Consider the following 26,783-nt stretch of genomic DNA (forward strand, 5'->3'; position numbering starts at 1 on the left):
ACAGATTGCACCTCCCCACTGCAAATGCGGGAAAGAGAAAAAAAAAATGGAGATCTTCATTGTTCCTGCAGAGATCCATCCCCTGCCCCTCCCCCCACCCCGCTGTACACTCAAACTGCGTATTAACATTAATTTTCATCATTACTGAGAAAAAATCCAGTTATGATTTTGGTGCACGAACAGTTATCGAACATAACCTCGAACAGCCGAATTTTTCTCAAATTGTTCGTGTTCGCCGAACGGCTCGAACACCGCCCAAAACAGCTCGAATTTGAGATTGGCGAACAGTTCGAGTAGAACAACGCTCATCTCTATTCAAGACTTCAGGCAGTCATTGCCAACAAAGGGTTTTCAACCAAGTACTAGAAATGAACATTTTATGTACAATTATTTAATCTGTCCAATTACTTTTGGTCCCTTTAAAAACAGGGTGGCACATGTTAAGGAGCTGAAACTCCTAAACCCTTCATCCAATTTTAATGTGGATACCCTCAAATGAAAGCTGAAAGTCTGAACTTCAACTGCATCTGAATTGTTTTGTTTAAAATTCATTGTGGTAATGTCTAGAACCAAAATTAGAAAAATGTTGTCTCTGTCCAAATATATATGGACCTAACTGTATATACCATATGCTGCTATAAAATTAATCTCTACCTCAATTTTTTGCACTTTGCACTTTTGACCCTATTTTTTGTCACTATAAGGTTAAAAAGGGAGAGTCGTTGGTGAGTGGGGGTGCCATTGCGCAGGATATAGGGTGCTGATAATGTGGGTTGTTGTTTTAAGTGTTGGTAATATTTTATGATATATATTAAAGGTTATATTTTAAAATTTCTGTGAGCCCTCAAATATAGCAAGCGGAAAAAAAGTGACTTTCTAAAACAAACACACTGGCACTAAAGCCTTGATAAATTCTCTCCACTATTATTTTTTTAACATATGTCTATGGCAGTGAAATGGTTAAAGGAATTTTACTGCCATTACAGTGAGTGAGGACTAAATCAGTGGCATAGATTAAGAGCACACTATTTCTATGGGATCCAAGGCTGACCCCATCCCTAAGTAGGTAACACCTTCTCAATTCTTGGTGTACTGCTCTTCCTCCTCTAATTGTACATCAATGATAACAGAACACAGCGGTTTCTAATAAAGTTTAATTTATTACACTATGTACAATATCTGGTCATCACATCATTTCCACAAGTTTAAAGCTGTGCTCTTTCTGCTGAGGAATGACATTTATAAAGGTTTTGTAGAGGACGGCGCCAAAAGGCAGTTTATTGACGACATCGACGGTGTCGCTGCTGCGGGGGAGCGGGATGTAGACTTCTTTTGTGTAGCGCACAATTCCATCCTCCAACGCAAACAACGTGTTGTTACGTCCAATCCCCACCTACAAAATGCAGAACAGTGTCAGATTTGACAATTGTTTATCACCATGGCAATTCACAGAACCATTCACTTACATCCTTACCAGGTCACAATCATTTTTCCATAGCTCAAGCATACATAGACTGCATAAGTCAACTTACACATCAGGGTAGTTCACCTTATAAAGCTAGGTTCACCTCTGCATCAGAAATTCTTTAATAGGGACAGATCCTTTATAGGAGAGCTGATGGATCCCAATGTGATTTGTTTCATCAGCATCTTATGCCAATATAAACAGAGCTTGATAGGTCCAAATGTAATTGGGTTCTCTAGAATTCAGTCTCCCAGGGATTGGTATAAGTAGGGGGCACACGCCATATTCCTAGGAGGTACAGAAGAGAACAAAAGTTTGGACATACCTTATCATTTAAAGATTTTTCTGTATTTTCATGACTATGAAAATTGTACATTCACACTGAAGGCATCAAAACTATGAATTAACACATGTGGAATTATATACTTAACAAAAAAGTGTGAAGCAACTGAAAATATGTCTTATATTCTAGGTTCTTCAAAGTAGCCACCTTTTGCTTTGATGACTGCTTTGCACACTCTTGGCATTCTCTTGTTGAGCTTCAAGAGGTAGTCATCGGAAATGGTCTTCCAACAATCTTGAAGGAGTTCCCAGAGATGCTTAGCACTTGTTGGCCCTTTTGCCTTCACTCTGCGGTCCAGCTCACCCCAAACCATCTCGATTGGGTTCAGGTCTGGTGACTGTGGAGGCCAGGTCATCTGTAGTAGCACACCATCACTCTCCTTCTTGGTCAAATAGCCCTTACACAGCCTGGAGGTGTGTTTGGGGTCATTGTCCTGTTGAAAAATAAATGATGGTCCAACTAAACGCAAACCGGATAGAATAGCATGCCGCTGCAAGATGCTGTGGTAGCCATGCTGGTTCAGTATGCCTTCAATTTTGAATAAATCCCCAACAGTGTCACCAGCAAAGCACCCCCACACCATCACACCTCCTCCTCCTCCATGGTTCACGGTGGGAACCAGGCATGTAGAGTCCATCCGTTCACCTTTTCTGCGTCGCACAAAGACACCATGGTTGGAACCAAAGATCTCAAATTTGGACTCATCAGACCAAAGCACAGATTTCCACTGGTCTAATGTCCATTCCTTGTGTTCTTTAGCCCAAACAAGTCTCTTCTGCTTGTTGCCTGTCCTTAGCAGTGGTTTCCTAGCAGCTATTTTACCATGAAAGCCTGCTGCACAAAGTCTCCTCTTAACAGTTGTTGTAGAGATGTGTCTGCTGCTAGAACTCTGTGTGGCATTGACCTGGTCTCTAATCTGAGCTGTTGTTAACCTGCGATTTCTGAGGCTGGTGACTCGGATAAACTTATCCTCAGAAGCAGAGGTGACTCTTGGTCTTCCTTTCCTGGTGCGGTCCTCATGTGAGCCAGTTTCTTTGTATCGCTTGATGGTTTTTGCAACTGCATTTGGGGACACTTTCAAAGTTTGCCCAATTTTTCGGACTGACTGACCTTCATTTCTTGAAGTAATGATGGCCACTCGTTTTTCTTTACTTAGAATTTGTATTATGGCAAGAAAACACCAAGGTTACTTACCGGTAGCCGGTTTTTCCTGAGCCCATGACAGCACACCTTGAAAGAGGATCCGCCCCACCAAGGACAGGAAACCGTCTGAAATAAAAGGGCGGTACCTCTCCCTCGCTTCAGTTGTTTACAGAGCATTGAGAAGACCTCCCTAAACAGGTTAGGCACATAACCAACACCACAATATACATATACACACCACCCCAAACAGTGCACACCAGGGTGTGAGAAACATAGAAAAAATAAGGGGGGGAAACTACCGGTGCTGTCATGGGCTCAGGAAAAACCGGCTACCGGTAAGTAACCTTGGTGTTTTCCCCTCCCCCATGACAGCACACCTTGAGAGAATTTTGGAGAATTTATGAGCACCCTAGGGAGGGACCACCGCCTGAAGTACCCTTCTCCCAAAGGTGAGATCAGAAGAGGATAGATCCAACCGATAGTGCTTAAAGAAGGTGGATGGTGTAGACCAAGTAGCAGCCCTACATATCTGCTCGATCGAGACATCTGCTCTCTCTGCCCAGGAGGTTGCAATGGCTCTGGTGGAATGAGCCCTCACATTGTCCGGGGCTGGAACCCCTGTGGACGTATAGGCTAAGCAAATGGCCTCCCTGAGCCACCTAGAGATGGTACCCTTGGACACCCCGTGACCTTTCCTACACCCTTGAAAGGCCAGGAACAGAGAACAGTCTTTCCTCCACAGACTAGTCATGTGAATGTACTGTAGCAGGGACCTCCTAACATCTAGGCTATGGAACCTGACTTCCCCTGGGTTCTTGGGATTGCTGCAGAACGAGGGTAGCACAATCTCCTGACTACGGTGAAATCTAGATACCACCTTGGGAAGGTATGCTGGATCTGGCCGCAAGGTGACCCTATCCTCAAAGATTTGTGTGTAAGGAGGATTAACCGAAAGGGCCTGCAGATCACCCACCCTACGGGCTGACGTTAAGGCCACTAGGAGGATGGTCTTAAGGGTGAGAATTTTTGGAGAAACCTTGTGTAGAGGTTCAAATGGTTCACTAGTAAGAGAGTTCAAGACTAAGTTCAGGTCCCAAGGAGGAACACCCAAGGATCTAACCGGTCCTGCTCTGGCACAGGACTTGATAAACCTCGAGATCCACCTATTCCCAGCCAGATTACAATTGTAGAGTGCTCCCAAAGCTGAAACTTGAACCTTAAGGGTCCCTGTAGCTAGACCCAGGTCCCACCCCTTTTGCAGAAATTCCAGGATCCCTCTGATCGGAGGTTTGCTCGATAGCGGGATATCTATAAACTCTAGGAATTTACCCCAAACCCTGCTATAAATCTTAGTTGTAATTGGTTTTCTGCTCCCCAATAAAGTAGAAACTAAGCCTGGTGAAAACCCCTTGCTACTCAATAGCGACCTCTCAAATTCCATGCCGAAAGATGGAACCCCCTGGCCTGGGCATGGAATACTGGTCCCTGCATGAGAAGGTCCGGCCTCTCTGGTAGAATCCAGGGATCTGACACCGACATTAGCCGAAGCAGAGAGAACCAAGGCCTCTTGGGCCAAAAAGGGGCTATCAAAATCACCCTGGCGCCTTCCTCCCGGATCTTCCTCACCACTACTGGAATCATCACTAATGGCGGAAAGGCATAGGCCTTCCTGAACCCCCAAGGAATCTGGAGGGCATCTACGGCATGGGGATTTTCTGCCGGATTTAGGGAGCAAAATCTCTGCACCTTTCTGTTTGCCCTTGTGGCGAACAGGTCTATGTCTGGCTGCCCCCATAACTGGACAATCTGATGGAAGACCTCCGGGTTCAACCCCCACTCCCCCTGTCTTAGGGTATGGCGGCTTAGAAAATCTGCTTTCACGTTTTCTATCCCCTTTATGTGAAGGGCGCTGAGGGATAGGAGGTTTCGCTCTGCTAGACCAAGGATCCTGTCTGCCACCACCATCAGAGGGCGTGACCTTGTCCCTCCTTGGTGATTCACATAGGCTACTGCTGTCCGGTTGTCGGACCTGACCTGGACATGGTGATTTTGGATGTGAGGGAGGAAGCCCCTGAGGGATCTTTCTACGGCCCAAAGCTCCTTTAAGTTTGAGGATGCTCCCCCCTCATGGTAAGCCCAGTGACCCTGTATTGCGAGTTCTGCCAGATGACCCCCCCATCCGGAACTGCTTGCGTCGGTCGTAATTACCCGATCTACTGGTCTGGACCATTGAACGCCTGCGGTTAGATTTCCCCTGACTGTCCACCACGAAAGGGAATCTACTACTTGTGGGGAGAGAGAGAGCCTGCCTTCTAAATGCTCGTTGCAGGACCTCTGTGCTGACAGGACCTCCCACTGAAGCCGCCTCATATGCCCCTGGGCCCACATTACTGCTGGGAGACAGGCCGTCATAGAACCCAGGAGGGACATTGCCTCTCTCAGAGACATCTCTGGAGCTTGAATGCATTGGTCTCGAAGGCCAATCAACCTGCAGATTTTGTCCTCTGGGAGGAAGCAGGTTTGGCAAAGAGAGTCTAGGATTAGACCCAGAAAGGTCTGAGTCCTGGAGGGGGTTAGTCTTGATTTTTGGAAATTTACTAACCACCCCAGCTGATGCAACACTTCCGTGACCACTAGGAGCTGACTGGAGCAGTGGGCTTCTGTTTTCCCTATTATCAAGAAGTCGTCTAAATATGGCAAGATCACTACATTCTTGATCCGTAGGAAGGCTGTCACTTCTGCTATTAGTTTCGTAAATATTCTCGGGGCAATGGAGAGGCCAAAGGGTAGGGCAGCAAACTGAAAATGCCTCAGCTTCCCCTGAATAAACAGGGCTACTCTCAGATACTTCTGATACTCCGGATGGATTGGGACGTGATAATATGCGTCCTTCAAGTCTATTACAGCCATAAAGCAGTTGCGATGTAAGCTTCACTGCCGAGCTTACTGACTCCATCTTGAAAGTCTGGTTTTCTACTACTTGGTTCAGACTCCTGAGGTTGATGATGGTCCTTAAGGACCCGTTTGTTTTTTTTATCATGAATAGTGGGGAATAGAACCCCCTCCCTCTCTGTGTTGCTGGTACTTCGAGAAGGACCTGCTTTCCTACTAACTCTAACACTTCTGTTTCCAGGGCTAATTGTTCTTCCTGGACCTTTCGTAGGGGGGTAACCACAAAGGTCCGCCAGGGGGTCTGGCTGAACCGGATCTTCAGGCCCCCACTGATAATTTTCAGAATCCAGGGGTTTGCTGTTATCGCATCCCAAGCTGGAAGAAAGTGGGAAAGCCTTCCACCCACTTCCAGCCTGGCGTCATTGGGAGGATCTCTTCGAACTCGAGGATGGTCCTCCAAACATGTAGCCAGATTCTTTTTTGGACTTGGCTTCCCATTTCTTTTTGTCTCCCGGAGGACGACCCCGGTTAAATTTTCTCATCCGAAAACTAAATCTTGGTTCCCCCGAAAATCCCGGGAACCCTTTGGTTTTATCGCCTGCTTTTTCCAACAGATCTTCTAACTTTTGGCCAAACAGAAGTCTACCATCACATGGGAGGGAGCACAGTTTCTGTTTCGAAGGTAGGTCGCCTGGGCAACCTTTGAGCCACAAGGCCCGCCTGGCTGCGTTGGATAGTCCCGCTGCCCTAGCTGACAGTCTGACCGAGTCAGCTGAAGAGTCGGCCAGGAAGGCCGATGCTGTTTGTATTAGAGGTAGCTCTGCAAGTATTGCCTGTCTGGAGACCTTTTTATCTTTAAGCTGGTCTTCCAGCTGTTGGAGCCACACCATCAAGGACCTCGCCACACAGGTGCTAGCCACCGCTGGTTTTAGGCCACCTGCCGCCGCCTCCCACGTGTGGCGCAGGAAGGAGTCAGCTCTTTTATCCAGGGCATCTTTTCGGACGCCAGAGTCCTCCAAGGGCAGGGAAGATCTTTTCGATGACCTTGCCACAGTCCCGTCCACCTTGGGGATCTTATCCCAAGGTTCCGCATCCTTCTCTTCGAAGGGGTACCTTCTTTTGGAGAAGGAGGGTAAAGCCCCTGATCTCTCAGGTCTCCTCCACTCCCGGTCAATGAGGCCCTGAATCTTACTGTTAACCGGAAATGAGAGTCTCTTCTTCTCTCCCAAGCCCGCAAACATGATGTCCTCCCGGAATTTAGATGCTCTCTCTTCCTCCAGACCCATGGTTGATCTTACTGCCCTAACCAGTCTGTCTGTATTCTCAATGGGGAAGCAGGGTCTACCGCCCCCCGATGAGGAAGAGGACGATGAATCCCACTGCTCCTCGGACTGGGAGGAATCAGAGACGGGGGAAACCTCTCTACGGGGCCTTTTCTTCCCTCTAAGGAACCCTTTCAGGGACCCCTGAACTTCTGCATGTACTATGGACTTTAAATCTGCAGCAAAATCCCGGGAATTCTCAGCTATGGTTTTGGTCACACAGCCCTGGCAAAGTGGTTTCTGCCACTCTACTGAGAGAGAAGCTTGGCAAAGGGCACACATTCTATGCTTTTGCTTGGCACTACTCTTCTTAGGCTCCTAAAAAAAGGAAGCACATAAGAGACTTCCCGTTATTAACCAGTGACATTCACGAAGCTCACTCACCCTCGGAGGTCACAAACGGGTACCGGATTCGGAGGCTGTCGCGGAACCGATGATTCCATTCTGGATGGTCCCGAGGCACTCGAAGCCTTACTCCTGCGGCTGCCACTACGATTACTCGAGCGGCTTTCTGTATACGATGCATCCCTCTGCTTTTTCTGTTGCTGAGGTGGGGGGGGGTAAGCTGCTGCTGCTCCTGGCTATCTGGATCAGCCATGTCTCAGAAGCGCACCACGCTTCCAGGATAGCTCCCCCCCCTTAAATATAGGGCCATCCAGCCTCCTCCGGTCTGTGGGCCCTCCCCCTTCCTCAGGCCTGAGCTCCGTTGGAAAAAAAAAAAAAAAACCGGCCTGGGACGCTCCGATGGGCGCCGCCATCTTGGATCGGCGCCACCTCCTGACGTCACCCAGCGCGCCGCTCCCAGCGTGCCCTGCGCCGTGACGTCAGGCACGTCACACCCGGAAGCGTTCCACACTGCAGAGGGAGGACGGCGCCGCGGTCTCCGGGAGGACAGAGCCTGCCTCACCGCGTGCGCCCCGCTCAGCGCAGAGACCCCAGGGGAAGCTGCGGACGGCGCTTCTGGGATACTGAACCCGGTGCACAGGCCAGTGCCCGCTCTTCCACACCGGGACAGCCCCAGGTAAGTCTTCTTTCTTCCAGACAGGTTCCCCATCAAGGACAGGAAACCAACTAAAGCGAGGGAGAGGTACCGCCCTTTTATTTCAGACGGTTTCCTGTCCTTGGTGGGGCGGATCCTCTCTCAAGGTGTGCTGTCATGGGGTAGGGGAAAAAAGCAGCTAACAGTCTATTCAGTAGCACTATCAGCTGACTATCCACCAGACTTCTGCACAACACAACTGATGGTCCCAACCCCATTTATAAGGCAAGAACTCCCACTTATTAAACCTGACAGGGCACACCTGTGAAGTGAAAACCATTTCCGGTGACTACCTCTTGAAGCTCATCAAGAGAATGCCAAGAGTGTGCAAAGCAGTCATCAAAGCAAAAGGTGGCTACTTTGAAGAACCTAGAATAAGACATATTTTCAGTTGTTTCACACTTTTTTGTTAAGTATATAATTCCACATGTGTTAATTCATAGTTTTGATACCTTCAGTGTGAATGTACAGTTTTCATAGTCATGAAAATACAGAAAAATCTTTAAATGAGAAGGTGTGTCCAAACTTTTGGTCTGTACTGTACGTACAAATATTTTTATTAAATTAAGCACAAGGTGATGGTAATTTGGCTAAAAGGGAATCTGTCACCAGGTTTAGGCTTAATAGTCTAGATCACACATGTCAAACTCTGAAATTTGCCCCTCAGGGTGATTATATTTAGCCTGCAATGCCATAAGGAGGACTATGTGGGGCCCGTTATTCTATATGGAGGACTATGTGGGGCCCGTTATTCTGTATGGAGGACTATGTGGGGCCCGTTATTCTGTATGGAGGACTATGTGGGGCCCGTTATTCTGTATGGAGGACTATGTGCTCTCAGATGATGGGGTAGCACAAATATGATGACAGATCTTCTGAGAACTTTGATTCTGAAAGCTTCCTTTCTATTTGCCAGCAAGTCTTCACATAATCCTTAGGACTCGTTCACATTTGCGTATGAAAATAGAGATCAAATACAGATCTGTAACATTAATGATGTTTATATTAATCTGCATCATGTACTAAGTTGTCCGTATTGCGTTTGTATTTGTTCTGATATTTGTTAAATTATTAACTATTTTTTTGCCTTTTCCCAATTTTGCAAAATCTTCATATCAATGACTGATGGGTGCTTCCAACTGATACTGAATGCAAGGAGCTGGTTCTGGTCACTGACAACATCAATTGACATCTCCTCTGGCAGAAATAGTCACAGACCGTTCCACCCAGGAAGAGGAAAGAGAATGCCGTGATCTCTAGTGGAAGGGAGGGCCCACTGTGCCTACTGGTAAAGTGGGATCAGCGGGTGGGAGGGGATACAATTCTTACTTCTGTGAGGTGAGCAGACGATGCTCTAACAACCCTGTACATATGTTTGGGATCCACCCCTGTATGGGAAGGATGGGGGTGGTATTAGAGTGGCTGATGTCAGTGAAATATGGTTTAAATATAAAACGGTCTCACCTGAGATCCTGGATGCCAACGTATAAATCTTTGAGTAGCAAGGATGTTCCCAGCATGGACAAAGTCACCTGAAACATTAAGGAAGAACCAGATGACATTTCTCCCATAACATCCATTCAAAGGATATAGAATGCTGTGCGAGGACATACATTGAGACATCTCAAAAAAAACAACACAACTACCCAGAACAAATATTCTGTGACGAATTCTCAGTACCATCATACTTTGTGCATGATGGCCATATAGAGGACTATCCCATTCTGCAAAGCGATTTTAGGTGAATGTCTCTGAGGTTTGACTATATATTGTTTTCTTATGTCACACACACAAACACTGATGGGGTTATGAAAGTGGAAGAGCTTCTGTAGCAAATCCTGAGCACGGCACAGGTACTTAGAAGTCCACAGGATGGACAGGTTTTTTTCATTGCCAATAGTAGGTTGAAAGCATTACTGCAAAACAATAAGAGACTCACCATCTAATTTCTTGAAGCCGTATCTCCTGCCTGGACTTTTTCCTCCTAAATTCTTGGAACTGGTTCCCGCTTTCTTTGATGCTCCCCTGGCCAGAATCCATGTTGCAGGGGTCGGGGAAACTAAAAACAGACAATATGTTTATAAACTCACAGCTCAACTAAATATATACAAAAGCAAAAACAAGATGACAGCTCATACTACACATTCGTCATCATGATCCATAACAGAAGCCTTGTAGCACTAAGGATATGCATCTTAATGCAACCATGACCAATATCTGCACAGATGCATGTTCGCCCACACTACAGAAAGAATTAGCACCCTAGGAAATATTAGGCCGTGTGTGAGATCGGGGTGTTACACTGAGACCCCTACAAATGGCTGCCGAGAATGAAGACAAGTCTGTGTACAGTGCTGTAGATTGTTATCATATAAGGGACAAAAAAGGTAACAAAAATAATATAGCATCTGTCTGATAAGTGTGCGATCCTACTGTACCCTCAGAGCAAAAAGAACCAAAGTGATCCTGGGTACAATATACATATATGAGGGTCAACTCACAGCAAATATGCCAAATGTGTTCATGGGATCACATTCACCCAAAGGATGCCAAGAGTGTGTTCAATTTATTTGTATGTGGTTCTATTATACATGTGTAAAATCCCCCAGAAATCCCCAAAAAAAGGCTGTGGACTCTGCAGAGCTCTGTCTCGAATGGAGCAGAGGTGCGCATGCTTGACATCCATTTCACTGTCTCTGGGAATGTAGGAAATAGCTTAGCGCTGTACTCCAGCATTCCCTTAGACCAGGGTTCCCCAACTCTAGTCCTCAAGGCCCACCAACAGGTCATGTTTTCAGGATTTCCTGCATAGGTGATGGAATTATCACCTGTGTAATAGTAAGGAAATCCTGAAAACATGGTCTGTTGGTGGGCCTTGAGGACTGGAGCTGGGGAACCCTGCCAGAGACAATGCATAGAGTGAAGGTCGCACATGCGCTCCTCTGCTCCATTGGAAAAAAGGGCTTCGTAGAGTCCAGTGCTACAGCTTTGTTTTTGGGATCGCTGGGGAAGGGGACCAATCATTTGTATACACCTTCCCACCTGCTTGGTTTCCTTCTAGTTCCATCCCACTTTTTTTGATTGAAAGCTCAGAGTTCATAGCACAAGAGAAGGGAGGAGATATACAACCAGGTGGGAAAGTGTACTTAAATGACTTGGCTCCTCCATGAACAAGCACCTGTACTTGGCTTGAACAGTCATTTTGTGCTGTTATACTAGGAAACTGATGTAAAAAGCTTTGGAAAGTTACAAAAAAAAATTTTGGCTTGGCATTTTCATGCCAGTTTCGCCAACATGGTCAAAGCACGACACGGGTGTGACGCCACAGCTTGTCTAATTCATGACATTGGCGTTCCTTATACCAGTTTCTGAATGGAGTAAAATTTATGGCGAGGAGCACGCCACTTGTCAGACGCTCCTGATTCTGAATCAGTAGTGTCTGACTCTAAGGCTGCGTGCCCACTACGCGGTTTTCAAGCATTTTTGCAGCGAAAACACTTAAAAAACGCTTGGTAATACGTGCCCCATGATAATCCGCATGTGCTGTGCACATGCTTGCATTGAAACGCATATTATCTGTGTCCGCACATTTGCACACACGGATATTATGTGATTCTATGCGCCATGGTACCTGTAAAAAAAATTTTTAAATATAAAGTAAAGATTATACTTACCTTCGATGGCCTCTGGTCTCCTCAGCGATGCGTCCAGTCTGTTGTATGGGTCGGGTGGTGTGAAAGGACCTGCCATGACATCATTTAGTCATGTGACAGGTCACGCGACAGCTGACGTCAGTGGTCGCGGGACCTGTCACATGACTAAATTACGTCATGGCAGGTCCTTTCACACCACCCGACCCATACAACAGACCGGACGGAGCGGAGAAAATACCGGGGGCCATCGGAAGGTAAGTATATTCTTTTTTTTAAACTATTAACTTGGTCACACTATATAAATCCATGCCAGTTGCATGGATTTATATAGTGTGACCAAGTGGTCAAGCACTTTTCCAAGTGATGCTAAAATCGCTTGATAACCCGCATGCAGAAATGCTTGAGAAACGCTTCTACGTGGCAGGAAAAAAAGCATGTAAAAACCGCATGTGTTTTTCCTGCCAGGGAGAAGCGGGAAAAATATGCAGCATTTCTGCATCATGGGCACATAGCCTAACATGCCCCCTCATTAAGACAGGCATGATGGAAAAAAAAAAAAAAAAAAAAAAAAAAAAAAAAAAAAAAAAAAAAATCGCTGGTCTTGAGCAATCAGGGCTTGGTGCATAGATTGGGAGCATTTCTTATTGCATGTGCCAAAAAAAAAAAAAAAAACAACATCATGATATGAACAGGACTTTACATAGCGACTGCTGGATCAGAACGGACACCTATTCACCCCAATGACTGTTATAGGGTTAATGACTGCAGGAAGTGATGGGTGGTGACGTCACAATGATGTAGTATATATTATATATAACTGTGTACACTCACAATGCTGGTATATAGGATATACACATAGAACAATTATGTAGGCACTATACATAACGTGTACATTATCATTATATGCAGACGTGATTCTGTATCATTAGTGCAGGGTATATATATATATACACACTATGGCCTGCTGACATTACATGACTGCTGCCACCTCCTCCTCATCACCACACTCTGCACGGCTCATGTCCGGAGGTCACACACACACACACACACACACACACAATGGCCTGCTGACATTACATGGCTGCTGCCAGAAGCCGCTGCCTCCTCCACATCACCACACTCTGCACGGCTCATGTACGGAGATCTCACACACACACTATGGCCTGCTATTACATGGCTGCTGCCAGAAGCCGCTGCCTCCTCCTCACCACACCCTGCTGACATTACATGGCTGCTGCCAGAAGCCGCTGCCTCCTCCTCATCACCACACTCTGCACGGCTCATGTACGGAGGACACACACACACTATGGCCTGCTATTACATGGCTGCTGCCAGAAGCCGCTGCCTCCTCCTCACCACACCCTGCTGACATTACATGGCTGCTGCCAGAAGCCGCTGCCTCCTCCACATCACCACACTCTGCACGGCTCATGTACGGAGATCTCACACACACACTATGGCTTGCTGACATTACATGGCTGCTGCCAGAAGCCGCTGCCTCCTCCTCATCACCACACTCTGCACGGCTCATGCACGGAGGACACACACCCTGCTGACATTACATGGCTGCTGCCAGAAGCCGCTGCCTCCTCATCACCACACTCTGCACGGCTCATGTGCGGAGGACACACACACACTATGGCCTGCTATTACATGGCTGCTGCCAGAAGCCGCTGCCTCCTCCTCACCACACCCTGCTGACATTACATGGCTGCTGCCAGAAGCCGCTGCCTCCTCCTCATCACCACACTCTGCACGGCTCATGTACGGAGGACACACACACACTATGGCCTGCTATTACATGGCTGCTGCCAGAAGCTGCTGCCTCCTCCTCACCACACCCTGCTGACATTACATGGCTGCTGCCAGAAGCCGCTGCCTCCTCCTCATCACCACACTCTGCACGGCTCATGTACGGAGGACACACACACACTATGGCCTGCTATTACATGGCTGCTGCCAGAAGCCGCTGCCTCCTCCTCACCACACCCTGCTGACATTACATGGCTGCTGCCAGAAGCCGCTGCCTCCTCCTCACCACACCCTGCTGACATTACATGGCTGCTGCCAGAAGCCGCTGCCTCCTCCTCACCACACCCTGCTGACATTACATGGCTGCTGCCAGAAGCCGCTGCCTCCTCCACATCACCACACTCTGCACGGCTCATGTGCGGAGGTCACGGGAAGGTCACACAGCCGTACACGAGGACAGCCAGCTCCGGTACGGCCCGGTCACAGGTAAGCGATCAGAGCCGCTAGGTCCGGCTGCTTCCAGGCACCGCAGCGCCACTTACCGAGCAGGCGAGCCGCCCCGCACACCACCGACATGATGGCCACCGGGCTGTCAACGTCACTTCCGGTTCCTCTCATCATATCCGGCGCCAAATATAAATGCAACATAGCCGCCATGAGCTCTGAGTCTGAGGCCAGTGAGCCCGACCTCCTGCCCCGGCTGCCTTTTCTGGTGGCAGCCACACATCACAACAATGTTGTGGTTCTCAGCGACAGTGACGACGACCACTTAGCAGAAGTCCCGCTGCTTCAGCGTCTCTGCGCCCCTCCCCTAGGGGTCGCTGCACCACCACCCGCTTTCCACAGAAGCTCCTCGTCCAGTGTTTCTCCAAGTAGACCACTAGGGGTCGCTGCTCCGAAGACTTCTCTCACAAAGTGCTCGTCCTCACTTGACCTCCCAGCACTCGCGGCCATTGACCAGCGGAACCGTCCTGTGCGGGGCCCCGCGTCCCGTGACCCTGCCAAGGTCTCCCAGCCCAGGAAGGGGAAGAAGAGGGCGGACGTGGTGACGGTTACCATAGACACCGGTACAGGGGTCTGTCTGTTTGGAGGGTTTCTAATATAGAAAGAACATGTAGAGATTTTGCATTGTGTCTGTATATACACCAGCAGGCACCGTGTGCCATTATCTGTGCGGCCAAGTGCAGCTTAGACATGCTGGACCCAGAGCTGGTAAACGGGCCGGTTTTAGATAAAGTGCGGCCTCAAATGCTCACATATTGTGCCGTCACATGTACATACAACCGAAATGTTTCTATGTGCTGAGTTCAGGCCGTTAAACGACCGTGATCGACAATATTGAAGTCGTTCAACGCTTGTTTCCCGGCCTCTATACACCGGCTGAGGAAGAATGATGGGCACAGAGCAATCACTAGGAGATCAACCTGTCGCCATACAGTATCATGTTATCAGCAGTTTACACCGAGGACAATGACTTTTGTGACGGCATAAACAATCCAATTGCCCAATGAATGAGCATTTTGTTTTTGCTGGCATGCTTACACCAGTGAACTTTCCTCTGTGCGGCTGGGATTTATAAATGTACATCACAAACACTGCATGTTACACACACATCAGTATATAGCACATACACTGTATGTTATACATATAGAGAACATATACACTGAGCACATGTATACACATAGTACATACACATGTATACTTAAAGAACCTATATACAGGAATACATACAGCACATAAACGTGTACTGTAAACACAGCACTTACATGTGTGTAGGTGCCCTGTGTATATACATAAGTATACACAGCACATATATACATACATGTAGAGAATGCATACATATATACATGTATGTACAGAAAACATGCATACGTATGTTTGCACAACTCATACACACGTGTGTGTGTGTGTGTGTGTGTGTATGTGTATATATATATATATATATATATTATAGTACAGACCAAAAGTTTGGACACACCTCATTTAAAGATTTTTCTGTATTTTCTTGACTATGAAAATTGTACATTCACACTAAAGGCATCAAAACTATGAATTAACACATGTGGAATTATATACTTAACAAAAAAGTGTGAAACAACTGAAAATATGTCTTATACTCTAGGTTCTTCAAAGTAGCCACCTTTTGGTTTGATGACTGCTTTGCACACTCTTGGCATTCTCTTGATGAGCTTCATGAGGTAGTCACCGGAAATGGTCTTCCAACAATCTTGAAGGAGTTCCCAGAGATGCTTAGCACTTGTTGGCCCTTTTGCCTTCACTCTGCGGTCCAGCTCACCCCAAACCATCTCGATTGGGTTCAGGTCTGGTGACTGTGGAGGCCAGGTGATCTGGCGTAGCACCCCATCACTCTCCTCCTTGGTCAAATAGCCCTTACACAGCCTGGAGGTGTGTTTTGGGTCATTGTCTTGTTGAAAAATAAATGATGGTCCAACTAAATGCAAACCGGATGGAATAGCATGCCGCTGCAACATGCTGTGGTAGCCATGCTGGTTCAGTATGCCTTCAATTTTGTCACCAGCAAAGCACCATCACACCTCCTCCTCCATGGTTCACGGTGGGAACCAGGCATGTAGAGTCCATCCATTCACCTTTTCTGCGTCGCACAAAGACACGGTGGTTGGAACCAAAGATCTCAAATTTGGACTCATCAGACCAAAGCACAGATTTCCACTGGTCTAATGTCCATTCCTTGTGTTCTTTAGCCCAAACAAGTCTCTTCTGCTTGTTGCCTGTCCTTAGCAGTGGTTTCCTAGCAGCTATTTTACCATGAAGGTCTGCTGCACAAAGTCTCCTCTTAACAGTTGTTGAAGAGATGTGTCTTCTGCTAGAACTCTGTGTGGCACTGACCTGGTCTCTAATCTGAGCTGCTGTTAACCTGCGATTTCTGAGGCTGGTGACTCAGATAAACTTATCCTCAGAAGCAGAGGTGACTCTTGGTCTTCCTTTCCTGGGGCGGTCCTCATGTGAGCCAGTTTCTTTGTAGCGCTTGATGGTTTTTGCAACTGCACTTGGGGACACTTTCAAAGTTTTCCCAATTTTTCGGACTGAATGACCTTCATTTCTTAAAGTAATGATGGCCACCTGTTTTTCTTTACTTAGCTGCTTTTTTCTTGCCATAATACAAATTCTAACAGTCTATTCAGTAGGACCATCAGCTGTTTATCCACCTGACTTCTGCACAACACAACTGATGGTCCCAACCACATTTATAAGGCAAGAAATCCCACTTATTAAACCTGACAGGGCACACCTGTGAAGTGAAAACCATTTCCGGTGACTACCTCTTGAAGCTCATCAAGAGAATGCCAAGAGTGTGCAAAGCAGTCATCAAAGCAAAAGGTGGCTACTTTGAAGAACCTAGAATATAAGACATATTTTCAGTTGTTTCACACTTTTTTTGTTAAGTATATAATTCCACATGTGTTAATTCATAGTTTTGATGCCTTCAGTGTGAATGTTCAATTTTCATAGCCATGAAAATACGGAAAAATCTTTAAATGAGAAGGTGTGTCCAAACTTTTGGTCTGTCTCTGTGTGTGTGTGTGTGTGTGTGTGTGTGTGTGTGTGTGTGTGTGTGTGTGTATGTATGTATGTATGTATGTATGTATGTATGTGTATATATATATATATATATATATATATATATATATATATATATAATATATATATGCACACGCACGCGCGCGGCACATATGTATGTATACACAGCATATACTAGTTTGAATGGCGTAGACCACATACACACATACCATTTTGAATGGTGCAGTGGTGCACATGCATACACACGTGTACACAGCACATACACATGTATACATAGAGAACAAGCATTCATACAAACTTGTATACACACACACAGCACATACCATTTTTTAAATGGTACAGACAGGGGCATGTTCGACCACCTCTCCATAGTACATGCTCAGCTATTTCTGGGTCTGCCATAGAGAATGAAGGGAGCAAAGGCTGAACATGTGCACCTCTGCTCCATTCAAGATAGGGCTCAGTGCCCCAATGATGGTGGACTCCCAGCCATTAGCACGTTATCCCCTATCCTTTGGGTAGGGGATAACTTGTGATTTTAAAAAGAAGCCTTTAAATTAAACAACACAGTGTATGCGCAACTGCACATCCATTCAGATGTGGACAATGGATCCCCTTAAGTGTTTCTTGGAGGTCACATCTCTGGGTGCGCTCAGTGATCTTAAACTTAACAACTACCCACAGGATATTTGTGATTTTGAAAACAGCCCTTTAAAGGGAATCTGTCACCAGATTTTTTTTTATCCCACCTGAGAGCGGCCTGATGTAGTGGCAGAGACCACCCGATTAAAATTATGCTACTTACTGCAGTTTTTATTAAAAACGGTTTTATCTGCTGCATGTCTACCGTTTCTCTGAATGCTCTGGATAACCCTGTCAACACTGCTGATTGTCAGCTTTCTGTGTACACTGTGCATAGGCAGAAAGCTGCCAGTCAGTGATGGGGACATGACTGGACTACCTGCAGCAGGCCAAGTAGTCCTCAAGTCATAGTCACCGGCTGATAAAGCAAAATTTATAAAAACTACACTAAGCAAACCAGTAAGTGACACATTGCTGGAATCAGGGTCTCTGCCCCTGCAGTATACTACTCTCAGACAAGGTAGTAAAAAATCTGGCGACAGATTCCCTGATGCCAGTGAAACCTGTAATACAGCAGTACTATTTTCCAGTTCTCCTACAGGATGGATCTGGTGGACAAGTGCTAAGTGCTCTGCAGGCTCAAGAAACTCCCTGTGTCATCCAGTCACAGCCACTGCCAAGGAGCATCACCTGGACCCGAACCGGGGAGAACATAGATGTGAGTAGTAGTATTATATGTCCACTGCTGACAACCCCCTTCATATATACTATATTCCCCAATGTCAAATAAAAGTATCCTATACTCACCTCTCGTACCGGCACCCGGTTTTCCGATGCTCGTGTAACATTGGCTGCAGGGCTCACGTGGCCTAACAGTCACTGGCTGCTATTGAGCTGTTGCACTCTCACTTCTTTTGGATGAACATTGGCCGTCTGGGGAAGGTGTGAGAACAGCCCATTAGCGGCCGCTGATTGGCGGCAGGGCTCATGTGGCAAAAGAAAGTCACTCAAACCTCGGGTGATCCAGTGTCTGTGTGGGAGATGAGTATGGGACATGTTTATTTTATATTGAGAAATATAGTATCTAAGAAGGGGCTGTCAGAGTAGTGGACAACCCCTTTAATAAAGAAAAGCATAGTAGATATAAAGTTGTAAACTGCTCTAAGTCCCATTAGTTTGGCCGATTTTGGTTGTTTCTTTATCTTTACTTTCTATTTTATTGTTCCTGTAGTCACTGTGTAATGGTATTTGCGATTCGCGAGTGTGGGATAACTTCATAGACTGGTATTTACTTCTAAGTGGAAAAACTTTGCAAATACTTTTTAAAGCATATGAAGCATAAGTCATACATGTTGGCTAGGTAGGAGTTCCACCTTTTGGGACCATGTCCTGTTCGGCCTGACCCCTTCACCACCAGGTTAGACCACCACAGGCAGCCACAGACTGAATGAAGAGGTGATCACATATGTCCTCAGCTATCCATTCAGGTCTGTAGAAGTTATGGAAACAGCTGAAACTTAATGATTTTTTTTATTAACATTTTTCCAACTTTTCATTTAGAGCTACTTCCTAGTCAGAAGCCGGTAGCCGCTCTGTGACACAATATATTTTTAGCTGTCTGGTCACGTGCTGTCACTTCACAGCCTTGACGAGATCTGAGTTAATTCCATCCACGTTAGTTTAGCCCCCAAACTTTCTGCAGTCAGTAGCAAATTATCAAAGTCATTAAACAGAGGAAATTGTCTCCCTCTGTGACCTTTATCGTCCTCCACAGCAAGGTGCCCATGGGTTTCAGTGATGGCCAAGAGCCACCAAACGTCCTCTGGTTTTCCATCTTGGTACACCATGAATATGGGTATCTGGTGAGCATTGTAAAACATGTTTTTTACTGGTGAAACACAAAGAGAATAAAAAATATACCTGCATGTGTGTGAGGTTAACATGACACATTCTCACCCAGGGAGATGCTTTTTGCCAAGAAGAATCAGAAATTCTTGTCCTTGTGCCAGCAGAAGACTTTGTTACCATGGTCTGGAACAGTAAAATGGTGAGGGCGTTTCTTTATTCCATTTCACCTTTCAGATAAAACCAATCACTTTATCCCTCATGTTCTGACCCATTTGTTTCTGGTATTACAGGAAGCTGGTGAATACACTGCTACTTTAAGCAGCTTCGTGGCACATGTTGTATCCAAAAAGTCCTATGCCATCCCTACACTGGTGGTAATGGAGATGGAAAAATACTTCAAGTAGGTCTTTGGAAGGGATAAGAAATACATTTAGGAAATGTACATCTTTTTCACCCTTTTTCCTTATTTCACAGGAATCAGAAGACTAATAGCCGGAAGAAGCTTCAGGACGCTGTCCGAAGGGAAGCTTCTAAGGGGAATAAAAGGAAACGCAAGGAAGAACCTCCACAACTGAGCAAGGTGGATGTGGAAGAGGTAAGGCGCTTCTTAGCCCCAGCCAGTGACTATCCTTCTTTTCTGGTCGTCTGACCTCCCATCATCATCTTTCTCTCAGGCTCTGATGGTTTTACAGCTGCACGCAGATGTCCATGTTTGGTTCCTGGAAAACTGGAAGGAGTTTTCGGACTTTGTCTGCATGTTTAGCAAAGCAGTGGCAGAGGCTCCCACCAAGTAAGGACCCAACTTGCACATCTCACAATACGGTTTTATACTATTTGTAAAGTTCCTTCTGGTCATCAGCTATCTCTCTAGACCTACCCCAACACCGGAATACTTGGCTTGGTCAAGTGGTCCTGTGTTTTCTGAAAGAGTCATTACCAGACTCCTCTTACAGTGAGTTATCACCCGGAAATTCATCACAGCAGATTCTCATCTTCCCCCAACATCATTTGTCAGGGAAGATATGTGAGGCTCCCATACCCATAAGGGTGCATTCCTACATTAGGGATTTGCTGCGGTTTTGACGCTGAGTATTTATGCAGCGTCAAAACCGCAGCGTCCAGATGTTACAGCATAGTGGATGGGATTCCTAGAAATCCAATGTCCACTATGCGTCTCTGTGCACCTGCTGATCACCCGCGGAAACTGACATGCGGCATGTCTTTCAGAACTGCAGCATGTCAATTTCTTTTGCAGGTACGCATGAGGATTTTCTCCATAGACTTGCATCAATGAGGAAAATCCACATGTGTAAAAAGTGTCCACTAATTTGCATAATTAGTGTGGAAGTTCTGCAGTGGGTCCTGAACGTGGGAGCGTACCCTTAAGGCCCCGTCACACTAAGCGATGCAGCAGCGATCCCGACAACGATACGACCTGTCAGGGATCGTTGCTGCATCGCTAATACATCGCTGGTGAGCTGTCAAACAGGCAGGCTCACTAGCGATCAGGGGAGCAGCGATATCGTGGAAAGAATCGTTCCACGATGTCCTGCTCCCGTTACCAGCCTGCTGCAAGCAGGAGCAGGCTGGTAACTATGGTAAACATCGGGTTACGAAGTGCGCGTGTGCCCCTAGTAACCCGCTGTTTACCATGGATACCACTCTGCTACGGTGCGCGGGAGCCTCCACTTACCGTAGCAGAGTGGTATCCATGGTAAACAGCGGGTTACTAAGTGCGCGCGTGCCCCTAGTAACCCGATATTTACCATAGTTACCAGTGATGTGTGCTGGCCAGCGGGAGGCCAATGACCAAAAAATGGTCCAGGACACTTTGCAGCGATCAGCGACCTCACAGCAGGGGCCTGATCGTTGCAAAGTGTCACACACAGCGACATCGCTGGTGAGGTCGCTGGTGAGTCACCAAAACCGTGGCTCAGCAGCGATATCGCTATGTGAGACGGGGGCTTTAGACTGTTAGCGGGTTTGGCAAATGCTATTCTATTGAGTATGGGAGGCCTTTCTTTTGTTTATCTCATCAATTTTATTTTCCATGGGACATCACCCAGTTGCATGTGCAAATTTGCCAATTTATGTGGTTAGTCAGATGGAATCAAAAGATTTTGTGCATATCGGATAAAATGGGTATTTATTGTCTAATTGTTTCATAGTCATAAGGAACTATCTGCTGTACTCGGACAATGATTCTTAAGAATGCCAGGAAGCTCAATATAAAAGTGTAATATACCAAAGGCGTGGCAATATGTCACCTGTCCATAGCCACCATCTGGCATGGTGAATATTTTACTCATGTTATTTCTTTTTTCAGGAGGCAAAGGGATAATTCGTCTTTTTCTTTCTACCTGGATGGGGAGTGGGCCGGAGGGGTTAAAGTCGAACGCTGTGGAAAGGGTCTGTTGGAAGTATGGAAGAGGCAGATACAGCAGTTCAACAGGGTCAGTGTGGAGGTGGCTAGTGCCATAGTGGCAGTCTATCCCTCTCCTCAGTTACTGCTTAAGGTGAGTGGTACTTTTTAAAGGCTTTTTTGCCATTTCTGCCTTTCATGATCAGGACAGGAATAACTGCTTTTAGGTCCTGGCTTCACATGCAGCAGAGAACATATCCGATATGCTGTTTGCCTAACGGCCATAGGAATGACTGTGTTATGGAAAGAGCGCCATTCTCTGTGTAACACTGTTTTCATCACTAATTTCTGTGCTAGACAAACAGCATAGCACGGTTACTTTTTTTTTTTTTTTTTTTTGTGGAACCTTGTCACTGGTGGCCAGGACATAAATCAGTATAAAAGGGAGAGGTGGAAATAACCATCATGTCTTAGAGGCTACAGGATGTATTGTACCTAGGTCAGAGACAAATCGTGCTGTGTCATTAGCCACCCATAGGTGAAGCGCTTTGTCAAATCTGCCTTGTACTACTATTTTCTGTCGCTGAGACTCGTTTATGGTTCTCACTTAAGTGACTTTCTTCTCAGGCCTATCATCGCTGTCGGACAGATACAGAGAGGTACAACCTTCTAAGTGATGTCCTTGTGCGCCGCGGTGAAGGCGTTACCTCTACCTCCAGACGAGTAGGACCAGAACTGTCCAAGCGCATCTATCAGCAGCTTATGTCAGCGGAACCAGAGTTATCGCTTGATTTATAATGGAACCGGACAGTATGTCGGCTGATGTACATTTAACCCACGGAGAGCTGTATGGGATACATCACATTGCTTCATGATAAATAACTCCTAAAATTAATTTTTGGATGGAATTGACCAATTAAGTTAATTATCTGTGATCTACATTAATGATTTATGGAGTTAAACAAGCACCTGCACTCTGTCAAATATAAAGATGCAAAAAAAATACCTTTTAAAGGTAATCTGTCACCACCTTTATGCTGTATTAGGTAGTGACAGACACACTATTTTCCATGCACTCTATTTTAGAGAAATGAACACTTTATCAGATGCATTGGTTTTGAGCTCACACAACTGGCCACTCATTTTATAGATGGTAATGGAGACAGAAGTCAGTTATTTGGTGGGTGAGCACAGAGCCACTGAATATCGAGTGCTGCGGTGTAAAAACAGCTTCTTTCCTCATTGATGTAGCATCCGATTGTGTCTCCAAAACTGCTGCACAGACACAAGTAACCGAGAGAAGACTCCACATGACTGTCACTAGCTTACCTGCCTTCAGTGCGGCTGGCAGCAGATTCCCTTGCCAGAGGTTATCCTGCTGCACTCACTTCTGTAGTGGGAGATGACTGGTACAGCGGACATTGCATGGAGCATAGACTGTAAGGTAGCAGATGCTGAATAACCCCTTCTCTGTTCTATAGTACAGGTAACATAGATTATCACTAGTTTACCATCTCAGAAACCTAAACATTCCCAGAAGGAATTTTCTTCATGCTTTTGTTGACTTCCTAACATACATGTTTTCTAGTGAACTATCTACCCTTCCATATTATCCTGGCCGATATTGTGAACAGCCATGTATAAATTGGAGCTTCATACTGTGCCCAATAATTTAAGTTGTGTTGTATTTTCATCACAGGGAGCGGAACGATTGTATTAACCTCCTACATATCACATATGACCTGTATATAATAGATTCACTTTTATAGGGTCATGTTTGTTACTTAACATACATGATGTATTCCCTTATATGAATACATTTGTATGAAGAAAATGTTTTTTTGAATGAAGATTTTGTTTTTTTTTTATCCAGATGTCCATGACAATCGGTTTGATGTCAGATTGCAATGCACGGGCTGGCCGCACATCTGACCCGGGCGTGATGGCTTCATATTTTTATGACGCTGATGTGCGGCCAGCCCATGCATTGCAATCTAACATTGAACAGATTGTCACGGGCTTCTGAAACAGCCCTTAGTCTTGCGTGTAATACATGTAGGTGTACGTGACTCCTCCATAACAATCTTTGTATAAGTTACACAGCCAAAAACAGCGTGCCATTTAGCCATCTGGCACACTATCTCTACAAATTTAGACTCTCATAAATTGAGGTTTCAGAAAAGCCTATGAACCATTCAGTATACAGAAAAATACAAAAACCATGCAGAGATGACAATTTTTAATCCTCAACTCTGAATATGCTAGTAAAAAAGGCCTGGTCATATTATGATTTTTGTATCCCTGATCAATACCATGAGCGACAACCCATGAACTGTACCATTAGAGTACTCCCTATACACAATGGCAGAAAATAGGTAGTTGGTCCAAAAATCTGCACTGAATTATTCACCATAGATTCTTATAGGGATTGGAGCGTTGGCTTTCTGCCACAGTCTCTGCTTCCTTATAAACTGCTAAATGATAGCATTTTGTCTGCGTGATTCTGCAAGGGGAGCCTAGTGCATACAGATAAAGAAATACTCAAATTGTATCTTTATTCATAAGTTATGGCCAAACTAGCAGAAAAATATAGTGCTGGTGTCAGGAACAGCAGGGTTCACCTTCCCACCTATTCTTTTGATGCTAATGCATCGAAAACAATATACCAAATTTGCAATTCGTTTTAATTTGTGGCTATAGTGCCTTTAAAAATGGACATGACCCCATAGTACTAAAACATGTAGAAAAACTTCTAAAATCTCTCACATTTTTGGAATCAGACTACAAAGGGCTATGGTGTAGTCTGTTACTATGGAGACCTAGTTCTCCATTGGAGCTAAAGACACAGAATAATAAAAAAAAGAATAACCGCTCCTGTTTGTAAAGTTGTTTAATTTTAGATGCAATGGCACAATAGTGTGAAGGGGAGACAAGTTCACCAACACGATAAGTGTTTAAAGTCTTTATTTTTGAGGGAGTGACCTCTATATTTTCATTTTTATACTGAGTCTGTGTTCATTATTTTATATGCACACACTATGGTTTTCCACCCTATTTTTCTGCCTTATGGGTATAAGAAGGTGGGTGAGCGTAAAGTAGTGGTATATTATTAACAAAGACTGATTGAAGTTTCCATCCACTACTATTGCTAAGGTTAGAGACTCATAGTAAACTTTGAATCTATTCTACCTTTAATTCATCAATTATTAGCTATACTCTAGTGACAGGATATTACCAGAGGAGTGAGGGAGGGGTGCCAACCTCCGCTGGTAGGTAGTTACAGTGATAGGTGGAGAATAGGGTGATATAGGTTTTAGGCTGTGTCTGGTCTCATCTTTATCGAGACACATATGTTCACACAGTTTTCACTATACACAGGGTTTTTTCTTGGTGTGTTTTAACTTTAGTACCTGAATAAAATTAACTTTTTAAGAGATAGTATGTTCACGTAACTATGGTCTCCCTTTCTGGATCATTACTTTTTCAGCAGCAGATGGAAGGAAGGGAGACACAGTCATTACTAGTGGGTAGGCGGAGCCCACATAGGATAGAACACCTCAGATTAAAAAAGTGTTGTCCGGCCCCTCCAGCTTGGGCTCCTCCTACTCCAGCTCTCCAGTCTAAAATTTGAGGTCACAGAGGATGGTCGCTGCTGGAAGCAGCTCCTCCAGAAATTTTTTTTATTTTTATCGGACAGAGACTTGGACCCCCGTGGTCTTGAGGTCTCAGGGGTCTCAGCGCCGCTGGACCCCCACCCCTCCCTTGGCGGATCTGCATTACCTTTTGAGAGAGGTCCCTGCAGAACCCTGCCGGCCCCGGGGGATGAGGGATGCTTCCCTGGCGGGGACGCAAACCGCGCATCTGGGGTCACTGCGTTCTCCGCCCTGGGGGCCACGCCCCCCGCCGGCTTCAAAAAAAGCGCGCGCGACTCCTCCGCTCTCCGCTCCTGCCCCGCTTCCATGTCCTGCAGGCATCCACCTGCGGACAAAAAAACACAAGTCACCACCTGAATACATGTAGCAGCGGCTGCCGCAGCACTCAAAACACATTAACATGCTGAGTACTCACCCAGCTGAGCGCCACAGGGACCCCCAGGGATTTGTGGCGCTGTGCCCAAGCTTCCCCCCAGGTACTGCCCTCCCCGCGCAGCGACTCGGAGATCTCTGTTATGGAGGGTTCCCCTTCAAGCTCAGATGGGGAGATGTCCGATTCGGATAAGGAGGATCGGCAGGGGCACTCTGCCTCTTTTTTGGGCCGTGCAGAGGCTTTTATTGGAGCCATGAGGGAGGCGTTACAGTTTCCGGAGGAGGTAACTAGACGTCCTGGTAAGTCGGCCCGGATGTTTCAGGAGTCGCATAGGTCGCGCTTGGCATTACCATCTCTGGATGAGCTTAATGGGGCAGTGGAGAAGGAACGCCTGTGTCCAGATAAACGTTTTCAGGGGACACGGTTTTTTGAGGCACTGTATCCGTGTTCCACAGAGTTGATTGATAATTGGATTCCTTCTCCTGAAGTGGATGTCCCTTTATCCCAGCTTAGCAAATCCTCATTACTGCCTGTTAAAGGGAAGGCGAGTCTGCAGGATCCGCTGGACAGAAAAACGGAGATGGCGGCGAAATCCATCTACGAGGCCGCGGGTCATGGATTCAGAGCGGTGCTAGGATCCATGTGTGCTTGTAAAGCTTCCCTAAGCTGGTTGGACCGTCTACGGACGGCGTGGCAGGATGGATCCCCGCTATCCGAGGTAGATGGGCTTTTCAAGTTGTTGGAGGATGCAGGTTTGGATACCGCGTCACTGCTGTCCAGGGCGCAATCCTCGGC

At 46.1% G+C, this 26,783-nt stretch overlaps 2 protein-coding genes across 3 annotated transcripts; one reads left to right on the plus strand and one right to left on the minus strand.

Moving 5' to 3' along the window:
- Positions 1-1,140: 1,140 nt before the first annotated feature.
- On the minus strand, positions 1,141-14,300 carry MRPL27 (mitochondrial ribosomal protein L27). 2 transcript variants are annotated; one of them, XM_073684078.1, is made up of 4 exons: positions 14,152-14,300; positions 10,144-10,263; positions 9,669-9,736; positions 1,141-1,393 (listed from the first exon to the last, which is right to left on the minus strand). In XM_073684078.1, exons 1-4 carry the CDS (start codon positions 14,264-14,266, stop codon positions 1,187-1,189), a joined length of 510 nt encoding a protein of 169 aa, XP_073540179.1. In that variant the 5' UTR covers positions 14,267-14,300; the 3' UTR covers positions 1,141-1,186. The 2 variants fall into 2 exon arrangements, with proteins under 2 accessions (XP_073540179.1, XP_073540178.1); XM_073684077.1 differs by lacking the exon at positions 14,152-14,300 and adding an exon at positions 13,214-13,311.
- Positions 13,929-25,374, plus strand: EME1 (essential meiotic structure-specific endonuclease 1). The gene is made up of 8 exons (XM_073684076.1): positions 13,929-14,095; positions 18,343-18,470; positions 19,713-19,799; positions 19,891-20,000; positions 20,075-20,195; positions 20,275-20,390; positions 21,927-22,116; positions 22,590-25,374. Exons 1-8 carry the CDS (start codon positions 13,969-13,971, stop codon positions 22,758-22,760), a joined length of 1,050 nt encoding a protein of 349 aa, XP_073540177.1. The 5' UTR covers positions 13,929-13,968; the 3' UTR covers positions 22,761-25,374.
- The last annotated feature ends 1,409 nt before the right edge of the window (positions 25,375-26,783 follow it).

This window comes from Phyllobates terribilis, unplaced genomic scaffold (genome assembly GCF_046119375.1).
Source record: "Phyllobates terribilis strain yellow unplaced genomic scaffold, ASM4611937v1 Scaffold_5__5_contigs__length_657084704, whole genome shotgun sequence".
Lineage (NCBI taxonomy): Eukaryota > Metazoa > Chordata > Amphibia > Anura > Dendrobatidae > Phyllobates > Phyllobates terribilis.